Raw genomic sequence first — 22,479 nt, 5'->3', positions numbered from 1 at the left:
AATAACAAATTATAGTGATTGAGTACGGATCAGGGGCTACCAGAGGTGTGGGATTGGTGTCAGATAGATTGGATGTGACTTTGAAGAGGTAGCGGGTGGGAGCCCTGTGGTGACAGATGGTTTCTGGATCTTGAATGTGCTGAGCTACACGGATGATCCAAACTGCATAGAAGTTACACATGTGCACACTCACCAGTGAGTGCTTGTAAAGCTGATGTCATCTGAGTAGGCTCTGTGGATTCAGTTGCCAAGTTGCTGAACTCAGTTGTTCGGTCAGTTGTCCAGTTGCTGAGTCATATGTGACTCTTGGCAACCCCAGGGACTGCAGCACGCCAGGCTTCCTTGTCCTTCACTATCTCCCAGAGTTTGCTCAAACTCATGTCCTTTGAGTCAGTGATGCCATCCAACTGTCTCATTCTCTGTGGATTGTACCAATATCAATTTCTTGACTTTGACGGTTTATTCTAGTAAAATAGCATCCCATTGGGAGAGACTTGGGGAATGGTGCAGAGGGTCTCCTTTCAGGTTTTCGGCTTCCTGCAAGTCTTTAATTAAAAATTTAAAAATCAGTGAGTGAATAGATAGATACAGGTACCCTCCAATTGGTGAAGAAAGTGAAAATATTATAGCCTGGATCTCACCATCAGCATCACGGTATACTTAAATACTTGTTGAATGAGATAAACACTTTTATTATCACTTTTGAAGTACACCATAGAATAACATTCAGAAAAACATTTTTTATTTTGTATCATTAAAAGAAATAGATTTTTTGCTATTTTGTTTTTGATCAGATCTATATGACAGAGACTATTAGAGAAATAAAAGAAGTACATTTTAATGTAAAATCTACCCTTGTGATAATATTTACTTGTAAAGGAATTTTTGATGCCTTTTCCTAAAGTTGGGGGTTATTTTTTTAGAGTTAATAGACAGAACTTTACATGGAATTTTCCATCAAATATCTACATATATACATACATGAACACAGATAAGACCCATGTTGAAGGGATGGTAGGAAAAAAAAAAAAGGAACACGATCAAGACCTGATCCAATGACAAGCTATATGACTGTGGCAGAGAGAGTGTTGAGGTTAGAGAAAAGGTGTAGCTCCTGGTGTTTTGTCTCCAAAATCTCTGGAATTTACTTAAATTGTAATTTACAGTTGAGCCATGGACTATTTTAAAGGTTAGAAAGTGTTAGTTGCTCAGCTGTGTCTGACTCTTTGCAACCCCACGGACTGCAGCCCGATAGGTTCCTCTGTCCATGGAATTCTCCAGACAAGAATACTGGAGGGTAGCCATTTCCTTCTCCGGGGGATTTTTCCAACCCAGGGACTAAACTCAGGTCTCCTATATTGCAGGCAGATTCTTTACTGTCTGAACCACCAAGAACGCCCAAAAGATTAGAGTGTGAGTTTTAAAAAATTACGCAAATCAAAATATCAGCCTAAAATGTCACATACTTCAATTTTTAAAATGACATGCGTTGCTCCAGTCAGATTTACACCTTATATAAAATGGATATCTACCAGCCTTATCACTAGTTCAGAAGTGTTGCGTTCACTTAGATTTCAAGGTCAAGTGAAGGACAAGGGGTGTAATTTCTTCTGCTCATGAATTGCAAGGAACAGGTGAAGGTTGGGAGCTTTTTTAAACACATACATCCATGCATTCAGCAATCATTGGAAATAACATTTCTTTATTCAGGAAATCTGTGCTTTCTTGAGGGTTTTATGCCACTTTATGTGGCTGGGCTGGAATTTTATTTTATTTTTTATGTATATGCCATGATTGAAATTATGGGACGAGGATGTGTGGTTGCCCGAATATGAGTTCTTGGACAAATAGAGATGTTTGCATATCTTTTTCACGCACATTGGCAGGCCAAAAACTAATATGAACTCTCCAGCACCATTGTAAGATTCAACAGTGGCAGGAGCCCTTCAGTGTGTATGAATACTATGAGGGGCCACTAAGCTCCAATCGGCAACATCTCCTCTGCAGAGAAGTGTACCATGGTGCACGAACTTGTTGAATACGACTTCCCAAAGAGATTTATTTGTAAGAGGACTTTGCAGCAATATGAAGGCAAACTTCCAGGGCATAGCTTTACGTGATTATTACTGCCAATAAAATCACAGGGGGTAAAGTAAAGGGAGGATAATCCTACACAGGCCATATGAATTTCCTGGTGATCTAATTAGCATCTTCTCAAATTAAAACCAAATCGATCAGTACCTTTGATTTTTGTAATAAACACTAGGAAAGCATGGTCAAATCTTTGAGAAATGAAGTTAGAATTTCTTTTTCTTAGAGGTACATTCATTACGTGTTTTCAGATTTTGGAGAGGGCGTCATCAACCCAAGCCATATCCTTGCTTCCTTCCTGTGGTAAAACTCCCAGGTAAGAAAAAGTAGATAGTCCCAGGTTAGCTAAACTGAAGCATCATCCTCCTTACCCTTGGCCTTGCAGAAGGCACTCAGAGACCAAGTAGGAGTTCCTCATTAGCAGTGCTGGGCGAAGGGTCTCTCTCCACCCTGAGCCTCGGCTGTGCTGTTCTTCATGTGTACTTCTATGAAGGACACGTGCCTGAACATCTTTAGACCCTCTCAAGCTATCTTTATAATCCACTGCCTCACCATCCATATGGACCCAACACAGTCTTGGAAGGAGTTGGTAGAGCTAAAAATGTTCTGGCGAATGATTGGAAAACATCACTCTGGCTTCGGTGACCTCTTCTCTCCAACTCCTTACCCAAGCCGGCAACTCACGTGATATTGGTCAAGAACTTCAGTTAGGGAGACAATTGTGTATTATGATCATTAAAAATATACGAGTGCCTGTAGCCTTTTAAAACGTTTTTCAGTGTATTCACGAGTCTCTAGTTTTTGCTCCGTTTCTGCTTTTCTGTGGCTCTGCTCGAGTCTGAGTTATCCAAACTTGAGGATAGCTCCACATGGCCTCCTGCCAGTTGAAATTCGACAGATCACACTTCCCTTCAAATATAATCCTTTCCCTCTTTCAGTTTCTAGTATAAGTAGTGGTCTCTCAACTAAGCAGGATTAAAATGTACCAGCCTGCTTTCAGCCATTCTCTTGCATGCTTCCTCTGCATCCAGTCTTTTCAGTTATATAATGTCTGTCTGCCCCGTATTTCTGCGAGTGTACCTTGTTTTCCTTTTATCGGTAGCACGTTCATATGACTTGAATTTGTTTTTTTTTACTGGCAGAGTCCTAATAGCCTTGACCTCATGCCTCCTTCCTCCCTTTCTCCCTACTTGAAATCAATCAAAGTGGGACGTTTTGCAAGTCTTCATTAAGTGAACTGGGTAGGACAAGCCATAAAATCACTATTTTATGTTCTAAGAAATTTGCACCAGGCACACCCAGGACTCTCATTCCACCCTTATCTCCATTAGTTCCTTTGGCCCCATCCCATCGCTACCCCTTACCGTCTTAAACTCTCTGCACGGTGATGGGAGGACCCGATGGATGGATGTCTGTGTCACACATCACTTGGTCATTAAAAAACAAAACTGACACTCGTTTTCTCTTTTCAACCTGAGACAGAATGTCTCTACATCAAACTAACTGCACTAAAGCGTAAACATTAAAATGTCAAATTTCCATAACAAACTACACAGCCCTGCTAGATAGGTGTTCCCACAGCATGACTGAGCATGCCACTCTTCTCTGAAGGCCCGATGCGAGATACACACAAACTCTACCGTGAGCCAGCTTGGACCGTTCGGGTGGACTGCAAAAGCGGCTTCTCACTTGTGCTGCCAATACTCGTTCACACGTCGCTTCAGCTGCAGACAAACAGTCCTGGCGTCTGTATCCTGAAGGGGCCCAGTCTCCTCTCCAGTCGCACTGCTCCTCTCTGAGATGCCCCCTTCCCCTGCTCTGCTGCCTCATTCACAGCGACCGGATTCTCACGGACATTCTAAGATTTACTGCAGACACCTCCTCTTTGGGAACTTCTTTCTTCATCATTCCAATTTCTGTTCGATCGATCATTCTTTCTCTCCTTTAAACCTGATAACATCTTGTGGACATTATCTTTCCTTCTTTTACATTACTTGTTCCCTTTACCAGAATATATATTTCTTCAAAATAAGGGCTCTGCTTCATCTGTATTCCCCTGATGTTTCCTAGGTTTGAGCAGTTTTCAGTAAATGTTTGTTAGAATTAATCAATGCTTAGTTCTATAGTTCTATATTGTCTTTGTGTTGATTTTTTAATAATATTTCTCTAAGTGTGTGTGTGTACATGTTCACGCATGTGTCTGTGTGGTATACTGTCATTTCAGAACATTTGAAAGGTATAAAATATATAAAGAATAAAATAAAAGTCATCTATTCTATTACACAGGGTTAACCAGGCCAATATTTGATATATAGTTCCAAGTCTTTTATATTCTTTGTTAAATTAAAATTTTTACGGATTTATTACCTAATATTATATTTTTATTGTTTTCTGTCATTAAGAATTCTTTGAAAATGCCTTTTCAATGGCTCTTTAGTATTATATATTACAAATATATCATTCATTTATTCACTCTTTTGTTAAATGTTTAAATTGATTCCAGTGTTTTCCTCATTACAAAATATGTACCACACATTCTTGTACAAAAATTTTTGCTCCCATTAATGATAATTTCTTGTAATTTATTTCTAGAAGTGGTATTAGGAGAAATAAATTACATGCTTTGAGATACTGGAGGAGAATGTTTCACCACTTTCTGTTTCCTTGGCAGACTATGACAGGTCCTGTCTTGCCAAACCCTTACAGTGTTGAATTTCACCATCACAAACAATCTTGGCCAGTTTCACCTGCCGGAGTCGGCAGGAGTGACCTGAAATATTCACTGAAGGACTTCTGCCTAATTCTTTTTATAACTTGCTCTTCTCAGTTCCTCTGGCTGAAGTTTTGCTGCTTCATTCCCCTTTGGCAATTCTGAATATGAGAACGTCAGCACTTCTGAATGTGTAGCACTAAAGTAGTTGAAAAGTCAAGTGGGAGACCTGATTCATTATTGGTCTGCTGCTGCTGCTGCTGCTGCTGCTGCTAAGTCGCTTCAGTCGTGTCCGACTCTGTGCGACCCCATAGACGGCAGCCCGCCAGGCTCCCCCGTCCCTGGGATTCTCCAGGCAAGAACACTGGAGTGGGTTGCCATTTCCTTCTCCAATGCATGAAAGTGAAAAGTGAAGGTGAAGTCGCTCAGTCGTGTCCGACTCTTAGCGACCCCATGGACTGCAGCCCACCAGGCTCCTCTGTCCATGGGATTTTCCAGGCAAGAGCACTGGAGTGGGGTGCCGTTGCCTTCTCCGACTGGTCTTCTGGCTAGGGGTAAAAGTAAAGCTGTCTTGCTACAGCTAGCATATAGGTTGAAGCCACAAGACTCATGACACAGGTCACAGAAAGTTGCCATATATTCTCTTTTAATTAGAAATGGCATGATTGTTTCTTACCTTTGCTTTGCATTGTTTTAAGAGATGAACCTAGTATTTTCTGTGGCTGTAGTTTTTACCCTGGGCTCCCTCCTGCTGTTACATCTGATTGAAATCGGTGCTTCACGGATGGTGAAGAGGTGTGAGAACGGCTTTGTCTCCTGTCCTCCAGGCTCTCTCGCCCCCATCCCCCTGCATGTACCAGGCACACACCAGCAGCGACTAATTCAAATAAGTCGTGTGTCTTCGTGTTAAGGCTCTGTGACTGTGATTTGTTTCACAGACCCTCTCTGACAGCAAAAGTAGCTGGGAGAATACCAGCTGCTCAAGAAAAAGAGATCTTCTTGCTCATTCAGCTATGTGATGACTAAACATGTTACAAATTCATTTTCAGTGTTGGTTTTACGTTAAGAAATATTTTTGTCTAGGTAGAGCTCTTTCAATGAGGAATATTTTCTGTAATTTCCCACTTTATGTTACCTATATTTTAGTGTACTCAAGACTCAGACATCTACAAAGTTAATGTTACTATGTCACCAGTGTAATTTCCGAGTTTTATCTAGGGGCAGTGATTTAGCCACACTAATAGACCAACACTGTGTTCGAGAGTTCTTCACAGGTTGGGAAGGGATGCATTTGAAGCAAAGTTTTATTTTATTTTTTGTCATTTTTTTCTTCTTTTGTATTTATTGTCTTTTATATTGGAAGGTAATTGCTTTACAATGCTGTGTTGGTTTCTGCTGTACAGCAACGAGAATCACTCATAATTATACGTCACCTCTCTCTTGCGCCTCCCTCCCCCTCCCATCCCACCCCTCCAAGTCATCACAGAGTGCAGCAGCATCAGGTGATCAACTGTAGGCTCAAGAAAACAATAATAAAATAATGATTTGCCTGGAATTAGAATATACTTGAGATTTTGAGAAAAATTAGTTCTTGCCCACAAATTTCAGAGACCCTGATCAAACAGTTATAAGATACTCTCATGGGTGTTCTCTCCATAATAATCCCTCTGGTCTTTTTAATATTAATAATTCTGATTGTGTGGCTGGGGAGGAAGGGACAAGAATACTTTTGCTGATGGAGACACATTTACCTAATAGGTAAGTGGATTTATCCCTGGAACCTGGAAGCCAAGAATATTATGGGTTACTTTAATACACGTGCTTGAAGCATTACAAGGATAGGAAAAAAATGGAATAACACTTGTGTTTTTTCCTGTGGAATTAGTGTATAACCATGATTTACAAGCGATGATTTACTGGTGAGAGAAGAGATAAAGTTCTCTAAAGTTCTTCATAGATTTAGAAAGCCAACTATAGTGTATTTAAGATTCTTAAAACAAAATTAAAAATTGGGAAGTGGTGATCTATATTAAGATTATAACAATGGTAAGAACATCACAAAAGTCTCATATTCATGTGAGCAAGTGATAATCATGTACCATCCTGAGTGAGGAAAGGATCACTCCTTCCCTTTCTCTAGGTCTGCAGCTTTGTGAGCTGAAGCAGCCCTTGGCCAACACTGGCTTCAGGGTGACCAAGAGATGTTCTTTCTAGTCTGAAGTGGAAGTTGGAAGACTCTCTCAGTGCGAACAACCACCAGAGTAATGCAGTCAGATACCTCTGGCTTCAAAATGTTGGTGTGAGACCCACTCTCCCTACAGCACATGTCCACTCATAGTTTAAAGGAAATGATAATTTAATCCCTAAGAATTCTGTGGCCATTTTCCTAGTTATTTGCATTGGGAAGATACAGCCCTCCAGTGATCCCTCTAAGCTTTCTTTTATGTTTCCCAGAAAGGAGAATATCAGGCAACATCATTGCACTTGGATATCATTTCTAATTAACTTAAAAAAAGAAAACACCCTCAGACAAAACTGAAAAAGAACAAAGCTAGTACATATCTATAATGGGAACTGAATTTTATAAAAGGAGAGTGACAAGGCAAAAGATAGATTCATTAGGAATTATAGTGTCATAAAGTCTTCTTTAGCCAAATATTGATGCATATAGGATGAAGGAAAGTGGAATTTTTTTAAACAGAAATGTCAGAAATGATATGCATTTGCCCTTGGGTACAGCACATTCTATTGGTCACCCTTAAGAGAAATACATGTTGACACACTTGTATTCATGATAGACACTTTAAACAATAGCTGACCCTTGCCAGAGGTCCTAAAACAGATACTATAAAGTATGCAAATGAAAATCTAAGAACATCAATTTAAAAATTTAACATTGTACTTATATAAAATTTAATTTTATATTTTTAAAATATGGAAAGCTCTATTTTAACACATATTTGGATTTAAGAGTTTAACCTTTAGAAGGGCAAAGTCATTTCAAATTATTTTCATATCTCAAACATTTTTAACTTTAAAAGAATGCCACATATTAATGGGAAATTAATGTACCCTATTCGTCACTCTTTTAAATGATCCATCATGGTTAATCCATGTTTCTTAAAATACTTATTAAAATTAAGACACTGTTTTCTGAAGAATCATAAAAATTTAAACCTGTAATTTACATGCATTTTGTTTCAGAGATTGCTCATCAAATAAAAAGCTTTGCTAAGTGCTTATTTCAAAATACAGTGTGATCTATCTTTGAAGGCTGACTTGTTTCCTGTAACAAGAATTTACTAATTTTTTCAACCATTCACTTTTTTCCCCCCTTTTTTCTCTGATGACAAACTCTAAATGTTATATAAACTGATTCTAGAACATGTTAATCATTATTGTTTCCCTACAAATCAGAGCAATTGCTTTTTGGGAGGTAAAATTTTGTTTCTTAACAATTCTTTGCCTCCAACCAAATTCTTCTATTGTATGCCTACCTAGGTCTCTTGAGGTTTTAATGGACAGTTAAGAAGTTAAGAGGATGGAGAAGAAGCAGCCTGCTGCACGTGTGAAATTTCAGTGTAAACTCTTATCTCTGTACCAGGGTCAAAGTCCTTCATTTTCAATATGTTATTTGCATTTATTTACATACGGCTTATTACCAGTTATGAGGCAGGCACAGAAAAAGACATCCCAATTTAGCTGATAATTAAATACTTTCCTGTGTGTCTTCTCACAGTTTGGCAGAAGGCACTAGTTAGAATGTTTTGGTAAAAATTCTTGTTTCCCTTGTGAACGCAATTGAATGACTTACCTGGATCTGTCTGTCCACTTCTGATGACACTAAACATACAGAATCACAACTAATTTTTGGTTCCAGACACTGCTCAGGGTGCTAGTGTCAGGGAATGGGAGCAAGGCTTTGGAACTAGAACAGACATTTCATTCAGGAATTTAACCTCCTTGAAGATGGTTATGACGTGTAGTCAGAGAGCTAATACTACACTCTAAAAGATGGATATGAGGCAGTAAGACGCTAGTTCACCATCTAGGAAGGAAATCCTCAATATACATACTTAGGAAAACATGGTATGGTTAGCATGGCAAAGCAATCTTCAGAAGTTTGAACGTATCTGAAGGAAAATAATGTTGACTGTTGACTAAAAAATAGAGTCACAACCTGAAAGAGAGTTATTTATTTATTTTGGTGGGAATGTGTAGCTCTGAGAAAACTGCTCTAAGAAGGAAGGAAGGGAAGTCAGGCTATATACAAGTTTGCAACAAAGCGAACAGGCAATCTGAACATCAAAGATCAGGTGTCAGGTTAAGGAATTTAACCTTCTGTGTATGCGAAGATGCAAGCCTCTGGGCTCGCTGAATTCAGTCCTTTCATATGAACCCCAGCCGTCTGGGGCCCATCCTCTTTCCTTGTTCATCTGGCTTCTTGCATTCCCCAGCTCCTCAGCAGTTACTGTGGGTGGGGGGTGCAGCACCTGTTGGATCACAGTTTGGGGAGCCCGCATTCACATTTGGAGGCCAGAAACTGCTGATGGCCTGACATTTCTTGTTTGTTGATATGGCAGGGGATATTTTCATTTCACCTGATCCTACCTGAGGAATGTGCACATGTGCTTGGTCCTCAGTCATGTCCGACTCTGCGATCCTGTGGACTGAAGCCCACTGAGCTCCTCTGTCCGTGGGATTTTCCAGGCAAGAGCACTGGAGTGGATTGCCATTGCCTTCTCAGGATCTTCCCAACCCAGGAATTGAACTCGTGTCTCTTACGTCTCTTGCATTTGCAGGCAGATTCTTTACCACTGAACCACCTGGGAACCCCACCTAAGGAACCAGTAGTATCAGTTGCTATAATAATCTCCTTCTACTTTCTATATCTGCTCATACTTTTAGAGAGAATGATGTTACATATGTGGAATACATACATGCCATTATTTAAAAAAACTATTTTCATAATTCCTGACTATTAGATAGAGTTTCTATATAAAATTTAACTGAAAAAAAAAAAAAGGAAGCATATCCCAAGATGCTTAGAGTATTGCTTTTGTCTCTGGTTGGTAAAATTATGAGTGACTTTTTAAAAATTATACTTATTTTGTGTTAAAAATTTCTGCAACAAGCATGTTTTATATTTATACTAAAAACATCATAAAAGAATAGTGTATTATTTTTTATTCTAATGTAACTTTAGGGATAGAATTATGGAATTAAAGATCTAATTTCTAGGTGCTGGTGTATTATCACTAAATGCATTTTATAGCACATACAGTAGTTGAAACTAAGTGCTATAGAAAAGTGCAAAAAAAGATGAAAAGAAAAGCATTTTAAAAAGCTGAATAGATTTAATTCTGAATGGGTGAACTACAAGTTGAATTTTTGCCTGTATTCACATGGAGGACAATTCTTAACACAGTTGAAAAGTTTAGGAATCCTAGACCATGTGGTTTAGGATTTCTAACTAGTCTTACTTGTGAAACAAGACCAAAATTGTGGATTTAATAATAGAAAGTTCATTTTCCTCACATTTATGATGTCAGACTTTACACCAGAAATTATATTGATTTATGCTCTTAAATCTGACAGTTTATTCATAGTAGTAGTAATCTTATTACACAATAAACTGTATAGTTCATCAAGATTGGTTAAAAAATTCAAGTGATATGCTAATACAGTCTCTGGCTTTTTTCTTGAATGGTTAGATATTTGGAGCAAACATATTTTTTTTTGCTAGAAATATGTGAATAATCAGTTATGTATATTTGATAGATACAAATATGTTTGTCGTGTGGTGTTATTCAGTCATTAAGTCATGTCTGACTCTTTTGCAACCACATGAACTACCAGGCTCCTCTGTCCATGAGATTCCCCAGGCAAGAATACTGAAGTGGGTTGCTATTTCCTTCTCCAGGGGATCTTCCCTCCTAGGGATCAAACCCAGGTCTCCTGCTTGGCAGGCAGATTCTTTACCACTGAGCTACCTGGGTGGCCCCATAAATATGTTAACTCCTCCATATAGTGCCAATGGTGCCAAAGTCTATAGTGTCTATAGTTTTTCTGTGCCAATGAGGAGATGGTAAGGCTTTGCTTTAACTGAGCTTGTTTTGAAATTGTTTGTCAAGGCAGTCACCTCTTAAAGAAACTCACACACTACAGGATAGCAGTATTTCCAAATCCATTTTTTCCCAAAGAATGATATTTATTTAAGTTTATGGTCGACAAAGGATGAGATGATTGGATGGCATCACTGACTCAATGGACATAGTTTGAGCAAGCTCCTGGAGTTGGTGATAGACAGGGAAGCCTGGTGTGCTGCAGTTCATGGGGTCACAAAGAGTCGGACCTGACTGAGTGACTGAACTGAACTGAATGGTCTACAGAGGCTTGGAGAGACGCTGAATTCCACTAGAGCTTTAGTGGGTCACATTTGCATTTAACTGAAGAATTTATTCAAGATAGTTTTTGCATTAAGCCCAAATGTTCTGCTCAAGGGAAATGAATGGAAGCAGGTGAATTGGCAAAAGCTCTTGGAGGATAGAAATTCTATTAACTTTCTTCAGCCCTTTTTGGCCCTTCTCATTAATTGCAAAGCATTTCTTGTTTCATTGTCTCCAGTGAACAGCAATGTGCCCAGCAGAGCCAACGATCAGCATATTGTATTTTCTTGATATTTTTTATTATTGTTTTGTACTCTGTAGTGTTGGAGGAGGGAATGACAACCCACTCCAATATTCTTGTCTGGAGAACCCCATGGACAGAGGGGCCTGGTGTGCTACAGTCCATAGGGTCGCAAGGAGTAGGACACAACTGAAGTAACTTAGCACCCATGCATGCACTCTGTAGTGTTATTTAAGGCCAAGCAACTGGCACCCCACTCCAGTACTCTTGCCTGGAAAATCCTCTGAATGAAGGAGCCTGGTAGGCTGCAGTCCATGGGGTCACTAAGAGTCGGATACGACGGAGCGACTTCACTTTCACTTTTCACTTTCATGCATTGGAGAAGGAAATGGCAACCCACTCCAGTGATCTCGCCTGGAGAATCCCAGAGATGGGGGAGCCTGGTGGGCTGCCGTCTATGGGGTTGCACAGAGTCGGACACGACTGAAGTGACTTAGCAGCAACAGCAGCAACTGCCCAGTAAGCCATATTGTAAAATGTCATCTGTGGTCATTTCCGCTTGTGTAGAGGGAGCGTGCATTGTTAACTTGGTAGCTTAGTGCCAGGGAGGTGTGCTGAGCGAGTAACACCAATGGTTAGCCATAGCAATCCTATTAAGTGTTCCCATTTTGCAGATAAAGAAATTGTAGTTCAGAGAATATGGCTTACCTAGATAGCATATTAAAAAGCAGAGATATTACTTTTCCAACAAAGTGGTCATGTATGGATGTGAGAGTTAGACTATAAAAAAAGCTGAGTGCCGAAGAATTGATGCTTTTTAACTGTGGTGTCGGAGAAGACTCTTGAGAGCCCCTTGGTCTGCAAGGAGATCCAACCAGTCCATTCTAAAGGACATCAGTCCTGGGTATTCATTGGAAGGACTGATGTTGAAGCTGAAACTCCAATACTCTGGCCACCTGATGCGAAGAGCTGACTCATTTGAAAAGACCCTGATGCTGGAAAGGATTGAAGGCAGAAGGAGAAGGGGATGACAGAGGATGAGATGGTTGGATGGCATCACCAACTCGATGGACACGGGTTTGGGTGAACTCTGGGAGTTGGTGATGGACAGGGAGGCCTGGTGTGCTGCGATTCATGGGGTTGCAAAGAGTAGGACACGACTGAGCAACTGAACTGAACTGAACTGAAATAATAAATATCAAGGTCTATTTCATTTAATAAATATTCATCTAGCTTTGCTCTGGGACACACACATATATACACACATTTTCAAAACACTAGGAGTATAACGGTGAATCAAGCACAGTCTGGATCAACATTCAGTGCACAAAACAGAAATCTCTGGATAGTTCAAGTGGATTTAAAGGCAGAGAGTGAGTGCCTGAAACCTCATTGGAAGAGCAGGAGGAATGAGAAATAGGGAGGACTGTGACTACTCTCTTGTTTTGAGGTCACAGACTTACAGATGAGATTCAGAGCTCAATAAACAAATCTTTACCTTCTTTTACTGACTGATGTCCCAGCAGACTTTTACCTGCCAAAGTGACAGCTACACAGTGGAAGATCACGTCCAGATTCTGCTGTAAACAACTGCTCCTCTAGAACTTGCTTTTGTTGTTATTCAGTCACTATGTCATGTCCAGCTCTTTGGTGCCTCCATGTACTTTAGGCTCCTCCGTCCATAGAATTTCCCAGGCAAGAATACTGGAGTGGGTTGCCATTTCCTTCTCCAGCGGATCTTCCTGACCCAGGGATCAAACCTGCATCTCCTGCACTGGCAGACAGATTCTCTATCCCTGAGCCCTTGGGGAAGCCTGGTGCTTTGTAGCAGCTGTCATTGCACAGGAAGGTGACTGCTGCCTCCTTTTAGTCCTTTAAATCTTACTCAAGTAGATCTCATGTAGATCTCTCCTATTAAGAACCCTAGTGGTAAGATTCCTATGGTTTAACCTTCCATGCCCTGCTTTCTTAGGTGGGCATGAAGTGGGTGGAAATGGATGGCAGGCCCAGCACCAACAGATCATATGGAAAACTTTGAGTGCAGAGAAGAGCTCACAGTTTAGTAGTGAGAGCAGATAAATTAAGAGACAATTTTAGTATCTCGTGGTAGGTGCAGTGATGGACTCCAGCACTGTGATGGTAGAGGTAGGCTTTTATGGGAGAGTAGTGGGATGAGGCTACCAGTGGCTCAGATGGTAAACAGTCTGCCTGCAAAGCAGGAGACCCGGATTCAATCCCTGGGTCAGGAATATTCCCTGGAGAAGGAAATGGCAACCCACTCCAGTATTCTTGCCTGGAGAATCCCATGGATGGAGGAGCCTGGCAGGCTACAGTCCATGGGATTGCAAAGAGTCGACACAATTGAGCGACTTCACTTTCACTTTACTTTCTTTCAGTGGGATGAGAAGTGAGGAAAAGGATCAAAAAAGCTTCCTGGAGAAGATGCTGCCTGAGCTGATTCTTAAGGGATCAGTATGAACAGATTAGTTTAAAAAGGGGGGAAAAAGAAATAGAATCAACAAATAATAAAACAGCGCATGAATATGAACAGACATGAAGGGGATGGAAGGAAGTGACATGGTACTAAGCAGAGAGATGGGGACAGGGGTTTCAGATTTTCCTGGGATCACATTGGCGTCATATGGAAGGTGAATATGAAAATATGAAGCTGCGCAGCGTCGGGTATAAATATTGCAGGACTTGGGCTGTGGTAAGAAGTGAAGGAATCAGACTTCTGGTTTTCAGTTTCACATATAAAAAGCCTGAAAGTTGCTACTCTGTCCTAACAAGGAAAAAATGGAACAGGTTGAAGTCAACGACTATTCTTAGGTTTTTGAAGATGATACAAGGATACAGGGCAATCCCCTACCTCCAAGACTGGAGAAACAGGTGAATACAGGCAGTCTTGGCTTAGTGGGGCAGAAACCCTCGATCAGAAACCAACGTGGGAACCAATGCTGGAGCCTGAATTATAATTGACAAGCTGCTGGAGGCTCATTGTACAAAATGCTGAGTGAAAAACTCCAGTGAGGGTGCAGGTATAGGGGGCCATCCACACTTTGGTGAGATTTACCTCCAGAATCTTGACCCAAGTTCTCTCAGTAAGTATTTGAGAAAAATCCCTTTGTGTTTGCTTTGGGGGTGGGGAAAAGGAACCATTTTTAAATATGCCAGAGCACTGTGCTCTGGCCATCAAGGCTTGCTCTCAGAACACACGACCTCTGCACTTAAAGAGCTCACAGTTTGTAAATTAAGAGACGGTTTTACTATCTCCTGGTAGGTACAGGTAACCAGAGCCCAACCGGCTGGGTATTATTAGAATATAACTGACCTATGTGGAGAAGGAAATGACAACTCACTCTAGTATTCTTGCTTGGAGAATCCCATGGACAGAGGAGCCTGGCAGGCTACTGTTCATGGGGTCACAAGAGTTGGACACGACTTAGCGACTAAACTACCACAACTGATCTAAGGAAAGAAAATTCCCAGTTTTAGTCTTCCACATGGGAGAAGAGAAATACCCAACTCTGGGTGCTTTACCCATGCTGTTCTACCTAAGTGGGGAGAAAAAAATTAAAAAACAAAAACCAAACACTTGGGAGTGCACAGTCCAGTGACAGGATCAGAGCTAGTCCACTGGACTATAGAATGCTTTACCCTGCCCCACATCTTACTGTTATACTACTGAAGGCTTTTTACAATAGTTCCTTTTATCTGGTATGTCATGCCTGGCTATCATGAAAAAATTATAATGCATAGCTGAAAAAAGGTAGAAAGCACAATTTGAAGAGACAGAATAATCATCAGAATGATACATGGCAGGGGTGCTGGAATTATTAAACTGGGAATTTAAACAACTATGAGGAATATGCTAAGGGCTTTATTAGATGAACTGGAAAGCAGTTTAATAGATAATCTGGGCAGTGTAAGTCAAGAGATGGGAAGTCTAAAAAAGAACCAAGAAAGAAATGCTAGAGATCAAAAACACTGTGACAAAAATGAGGGATGCCTTTGATAGACTTTTTAGTAGACTGGACACAGCTAAGGAAGAATCCCTGAGCTTGAGGATATATCAATAGAAACCTCAAAAACCGAAATGCAAAGAGAACCAAGGGAAAAAAGCAGAACAGAATATCCAAGGACTGCAGGGCAGCTACAAAAGATGTATCATACGTATAATGGTAACACCACAAGCAGGAGAGAGAGAGAGAGAGGAAATGAATGGTGTCACAGTGAGGAAAGGAAGGAATCAGGTGTTCTGTCCTTGTTGTGGACCTGGATGCCTGAGAGGACACAGGCGGTATTAAGTTAGAATTGTAACCCAAGTCTACTTGATTTCAAAGTCAGTGCTTTTCTTTCTCTTTTATACCATCTTAACTGTGACCAAGTTATTCTGTACTTAAAGATGTGTCTAATGCCATCATTTGTAAGTTGTGTGCTTATGTGTACATATTCCTTTTTCACAATAGAAGAAGCATGACCTTCAGATGATTCTCAAAGGTGAAAAGTCTCTGAGCTAAGACTTTTGGTTAATAAACCATTAACTGTTGTTCATTCCCTTTTGTTCTAGAGATCAAAATGCTCACTCAGGAGTATATTTTAAAAGTGTACCAAGTAGTTCTGCTTTAGGCAGTGCTGTAGGTTAAAAATTCTTCAAGAACGCCCTGCCATGAAACACCAAAGTCTTGAATAAATCACAATGAAAATATGTCTAGATGATCTACTGAACTCTAGTGAACATAAGACAAGTCCCAACAGAGACTAGCACATAGAGTCTACTTGAAAGAAAAAAGAATTTAAGTGAAGTTTGAATGGTTCTGCAGGTAAATGTTGACTGTAAGAACCTAGGTGGCGCTAGTGGTAAAGAATCCACCGGCCGATGCAGGAGACAAGAGATGAGGGTTCAGTCCCTGGGTTGGAAAGATCTCCTGGAAGAGGGCATGGCAACCCACTCCAGTATTCTTGCCTAGAAGATTCCATGGGCAGAGGAACCTGGTGCAGTCCATGGGGCTGCAAAGAGTTGGATGCAACTGAGCACACACACACACACACACACACACACACACACACACACACACAAGAACCTAGAATTTTGGAGAGTAATGGTTGCTGGGGCTGTGGGGTTGGCAGGAGCAGGCATGAGGCTTGCACACACTGAGGGCAAGTTGGTGACTGATGAGAACCTTCATTCCTCCAGTGCTACATCCTTAGGGGAAGGTTGTGCTGGGAAAATCCCAGCTGGCCAGGAAACCTTTAAGGAAACCTGTCTGCCTCTCCCATGCATGCTTGCTCAGTTGCTTCAGTTGTGTCCGACTCTTTGCAACCCCATGTACAATAGCTTGCCAGGCTCCTCGGTCCATGGGATTTTTCTGGCAAGAATACTGGAGTGGGTTGCCGTGCTCTTCTCCAGAGGATCTTCCCAACCCAAGGATCGAACCCCCATCTCCTGCTTCTCCTGCATTGCAGACAGATTCTTCATTGCCAAGCCACCAGGGAAGTCCGCCTCTTCCATATTCAGGTATAAAAATAATAATAGTAATAATATTAGTATTTATAATGATGATGATAGTAGTCTTCCGTGGTACTCTGAAGTAATAATTGTCTCATGTGTCTGACATTTGCACATACATGCCTTCTACAGGCAGAGAAACTGTGAGATGAGAATTTAAATTATAGCCAAACTAGGTTGATAGAACCTGGTAGGAGCTGATACAGATCTTGCCTGGAGAGAAGCATCCTCAAGATAGCTCTTTCAGGATTCCCAATGATTAATAGTAGCCAAATATAAACTCACTGTAAATAAGATATCATGAACAAGATCAGCAGAGACAAGCCCTCAAGGACTCAGAAGCAGAATACCTCTGAGTAAAATGGTTATGCTATCAAACAAGTTATTAATGATGGAATTACAAAGAGCAAAGATCAAGCAACTAGCAAATTAAAGTGTCAAGAGAACCTATTTTATACCCGTTAGATTGGCATTAGGAAGATTGACAATACCAAGTATATGAGGAATAGCCAGAACTTCCCCCTGCATTGCTGGTGGAAGGGAGAGGATAAATCGGTACAATTTGATCTCACCTCTTCTAACTGAAGAGGAACTAAAGAGCCTCTTGATGAAGGTGAAAGAGGAGAGTGAAAAAGCTGGCTTAAAACTCAACATTCAGAAAACTAAGATCATGGCATCCAGTCCTATCGCTTCACGGCAAATAGATGGGGAAAAAATGGAAACTGTCTGATTTTATTTTCTTGGGCTCCAAAATCACTGCAGATGGTGACTGTAGTCACAAAATTAAAAGACACTTGCTCCTTGGAAGAAAAGCTATGAACAACCTGCTGCTGCTGCTAAGTCGCTTCAGTCGTGTCCAGCTCTGTGCGACCCCATAGACAGCAGCCCACCAGGCTCCCCCGTCCCTGGGATTCTCCAGGCAAGAACACTGGAGTGGGTTGCCATTTCCTTCTCCAATGCATGAAAGTGAAACGTGAAAGTGAAGTCGCTCAGTCATGTCTGACTCTTAGCGACCCCATGGGCTGCAGCCTACCAGACTCCTCCATCCATGGGATTTTCCAGGCAAGAGTACTGGAGTGGGTTGCCATTGCCTTCTCCGATGAACAACCTAGACAGCACAATAAAAAGCAAAGACATCACTTTGCCAACAAAGGTCCATCTAGTCAAAGCTATGGTTTTTCCAGTAGTCATGTATGGATGTGAGAGTTGGCCCATAAGGAAGGCTGAGTGCCGAGGAATTGATGCTTTCAAACTCTGGTGCTGGAGAAGACTCCTGAGAGTCACTTGGACAGCAAGGAGAGCAAACCAGTCAATCTTAAAGGAAATTAACCTTGAATACTCACTGGAAGGACTGATGCTGATGCTGAAGCTGAAGCTCCAATACTTTGGCCACCTGGTGCGAAGAGCCGACTCATTGGAAAAGACCTTGATGCTCAGAAAGACTGAGGTCAAGACTAGAAGGAGGATGGCAATGACGACCCTGTATGCAAGACAGGGAAAGAGACACAGATGTGTATAACGGACTTTTGGACTCAGAGGGAGAGGGAGAGGGTGGGATGATTTGGGAGAATGACATTCTAACATGTATACTATCATGTAAGAATTGAATCGCCAGTCTATGTCTGACGCAGGATGCAGCATGCTTGGGGCTGATGCATGGGGATGACCCAGAGAGATGTTATGGGGAGGGAGGTGGGAGGGGGGTTCATGTTTGGGAATGCATGTAAGAATTAAAGATTTTAAAATTTAAAAAATAAAAAACTAAATAGACAAGAAAAAAAAGACTAGAAGGAGGCTGCAGAGAATGAGATGGTTATATAGTGTCATAACTTAATGGATATGAGTTTGATCAAATTCTGGGAGATGGAGAAGGCCAGGAAAGCCTGGAGTGCTGCAGTCCATGGGGTCACAAAGAGTTGGACACGACTTTACGACTGGACAGCAGCCATGCAGTGGTGTGCTATACGATAGTGACAGCGAACTGTAGCTATGCACAAAATATTTGTATTTCAGACCAACAAACCTCAATAACACCATTATGTGATGACATTCACTATGACGTGTGTAAAGTTTACGTGGTGCCTGCTAAGTCACTTCAATTGAATCTGACTCCTTGCAACCCTATGGACAGTAGCCCATCAGGCTCCTCTGTCCATGGGATTCTCTAAGTAAGAATACTAGAGTGGGTTACCATGCCCTCTTCCAGGGAATCTTCCCAACCCAGGGCTCTAACTCGCATTTCCTGCAGCTCCTGCATTGCAGGCAGGTTTTTACTGCTGAGCCACCCGGGGAAGCCTGGTATATTTGTATATGTAGTATTCTTGCCTGAGAGAGAAGCTTGGTGAGCTACAATTCATGGTCTCTGAAAGATTCAGACATGACTGAGCAACTAACACACATAGCAAGATAATAAAATATAAAAATAAATAAAATATGCAAAATATAAAATAATAAACATGATATATAGTCATAATATTTATAATATAAAATATAAGCAAAAGAAATGCTTATATTTGAAATAAAATATGAAATTTTAAAATGTGGGTAAGTGAAGGAATATGAAAATACAGTGGGCTTCAAGGTTACCAGCATATTCTATTTCTTAAGCTGAATGGAGGGCACATTTTAGTATTCTTTTTGCTGTGTGTACTTTATTTATCTTTTTATGTATAAAAATATCATGATTTAAAAACAACTATGTCTTCTTTTTTCTGGAACTCTCTTGCTTTTTCCATGATTCAGTGGATGTTGGCAATTTGATCTCTGGTTCCTCTGCCTTTTCTAAAACCGGCTTGAACATCAGGAAGTTCACGGTTCATGTATTGCTGAAGCCTGGCTTGGAGAATTTTGAGCGTTACTTTGCTAGCATGTGAGATGAGTGCAATTGTGCGGTAGTTTGAGCATTCTTTGGCATTGCCTATCTTTGGGGTTGGAATGAAAAAGGAGTACGTCAAGGCTGTATATTGTCACCCTGCTTATTTAACTTATATGCAGAGACAATCATGAGAAACGCTGGACTGGAAGAAACACAAGCTGGAATCAAGATTGCCAGGAGAAATATCAATCACCTCAGATATGCAGATGACACCACCCTTATGGCAGAAAATGAAGAGGAACTAAAAAGCTTGATGAAAGTGAAAGAGGAGAGTGAAAAAGTTGGCTTAAAGCTCAACATTCAGAAAACGAAGATCATGGCATCCGGTCCCATCACTTCATGGGAATAGATGGGGAAACAATGGAAACAGTGTCAGATTTCACTTTTTTGGGTTCCAAAATCACTGCAGGTGGTGACTGCAGCCATGAAATTAAAAGACGCCTACTCCTTGGAAGAAAAGTTATGACCAACCTAGATAGCATATTCAAAAGCAGAGACATTACTTTGCTGACTAAGGTCCGTCTAGTCACGGCTATGGTTTTTCCTGTGGTCATGTATGGATGTGAGAGTTGGACTGTGAAGAAGGCTGAGCACCGAAGAATTGATGCTTTTGAACTGTGGTGTTGGAGAAGACTCTTGAGAGTCCCTTGGACTGCAAGGAGATCCAACCAGTCCATTCTGAAGGAGATCAGCCCTGGGATTTCTTTGGAAGGACTGATGCTAAAGCTGAAACTCCAGTACTTTGGCCACCTCATGCGAAGAGTTGACTCATTGGAAAAGACTGTGATGCTGGGAGGGATTGGGGGCAGGAGGAGAAGGGGACGACAGAGGACCAGATGGCTGGATGGCATCACGGACTTGATGGACGTGTGGCTGAGTGAACTTCGGGAGTTGGTGATGAACAGGGAGGCCTAGCGTGCTGCGACTCATGGGGTCGCAAAGAGTTGGACACGACTGAGCGACTGAACTGAACTGAACTGAAGTCTTCTTTTCTACCTGATTCATTTCTGTTTTGTAGTAATCTTTTGATGAATGAAAACCACAAATTTATAAAAGAAGTAAGACACTGACATACAATAAGACACATTTTACCAATTTATTATTAGAAGTGCTGTGGTGTTTTCATAGTGTATTATTCTCAGAGACAGAAATTTCTTTGCCAAAATGTTTGTTGACTCAAAAGCCACTGTACAAAATCACTAATTAATGTCTAATGCTCATAAAATGAAAGCGTTAGTCGTTCAGTCATTTCTGACTCTTGGCAACCCTATGGACTATAGCCTGCCAGGATCTTCTGTCCTTGGAATTCTCCAGGCAAGAATACTGGAGTCACTAGCCATTCCCTTCTCCAGGGGATCTTTCCCACCTGGGGATCAAACCCAAGTCTCCTGCATTCCAGGCTAATTCTTTACTGTCTGAGCCAACCAAGCCCTTAATGCTCACGTGTTTCCTAAAAACAAAATAGTGTTCTCAAGTCTTTTGAATCTTATTCAAGAGAAAATTTAAATTAAGAAAATAGATTTACAATTATTTCAGTTTCTTTTCCTTTGTTCCTATTTATGCTCTATGTAGTACCCAGAAATATGTTAATTATTATGATGCCACTCAAGAGAGACGTCTAGTGGATGGATTTTTAAAAGGAGACTTTTGTAGTCAGCTCAGCATGGAATTTTGAACCATCAGGTGCATTTATGCAGAATCTTAGGACTATCAAATGTTGTAAATCTGTTTGATTTAAGGATTTTATTCAGATTTGGGGGTGGACTTGAGATGCACTTGGTTAGTCACAGATGGGAAGAAAACACCTCTGCATCACTTCAGATGCAAATCTTGCACAGGAGAGTTCTTACTGAAAGAGAAGCTGGCTTTATGATAGCCCCATTTTCCTCCTGTGGGATGAGAACAGAGCATGTGAGTTTCATTTACCCTGACAAAATGCGTGTGCAAATTTTCTTACACTACACTTCCAGGTTTTTATTTTGCTTAAGCACATTTCCTTTTTTTTTGGTACCTGGAATAAGGAGAGTGTTCATAGTAAAGTTGATAATAAAGAGAATAAAATGAGTCTGTTATGTGACAGTCCTTACATTATAGATGTCTACATTGAAAATTAATAAAACAGTTTAATTTAAACATAATTTAATATACATATATCTAACATAGAGTCATTGTGCAACAAATTTTTCAGGTCTTTTATTTATATTTCTTGGTTTATAATGACTATCAGGAATTTGCAAGCTTGAAATGTGGCACTCTTAAAAACACTGAAGTCCCTATCAACAACCGGTTCTTGAGAAAGATGAGCTTTATTATATACTCCTTCAGTTTCCATATGAAATTTACAGTGTTAATTGCAGTAAGGTTCTTTTTTCTTTTTCTCCTTTGCTATACAGATGATCTCATTTAAGTGTGTGAAATAACAAATTTGTTCACCCTAACGTCTTCCCTTAACCTTCTCAATGTTTTAAAGTGTGTTTTGATATTTTCCCCCTCCGTGTTACTCTAGGATAGTTTCCCAGCACGATTTGGAGGAATTCATTTTGTTAACCAACCATGGTACATCCATGCCCTGTACACCGTGATCCGGCCTTTCCTGAAGGAGAAGACTCGGAAAAGGGTATTTGTTTGCTTCTTTGTTTTTGTTTGTTTGTTTGTTTCCTTTCC

General features: G+C 40.7%; 1 protein-coding gene across 2 annotated transcripts in view; it reads left to right on the top strand.

Moving 5' to 3' along the window:
* CLVS2 (clavesin 2) overlaps nucleotides 1–22,479 on the top strand; it is an 84,835-nt gene that overhangs the window by 38,580 nt on the left and 23,776 nt on the right. For both annotated transcript variants that reach the window (XM_012182487.4, XM_004011150.5), the window contains exon 4: nucleotides 22,322–22,432. In XM_012182487.4, coding sequence (XP_012037877.1) covers nucleotides 22,322–22,432 — 111 coding nt within the window. The remainder of the gene's footprint in view (nucleotides 1–22,321; nucleotides 22,433–22,479) is intronic.

Source organism: Ovis aries, chromosome 8, assembly GCF_016772045.2.
Source record: "Ovis aries strain OAR_USU_Benz2616 breed Rambouillet chromosome 8, ARS-UI_Ramb_v3.0, whole genome shotgun sequence".
NCBI lineage: Eukaryota > Metazoa > Chordata > Mammalia > Artiodactyla > Bovidae > Ovis > Ovis aries.
This window is presented reverse-complemented; position numbering and strand designations above follow the sequence as displayed.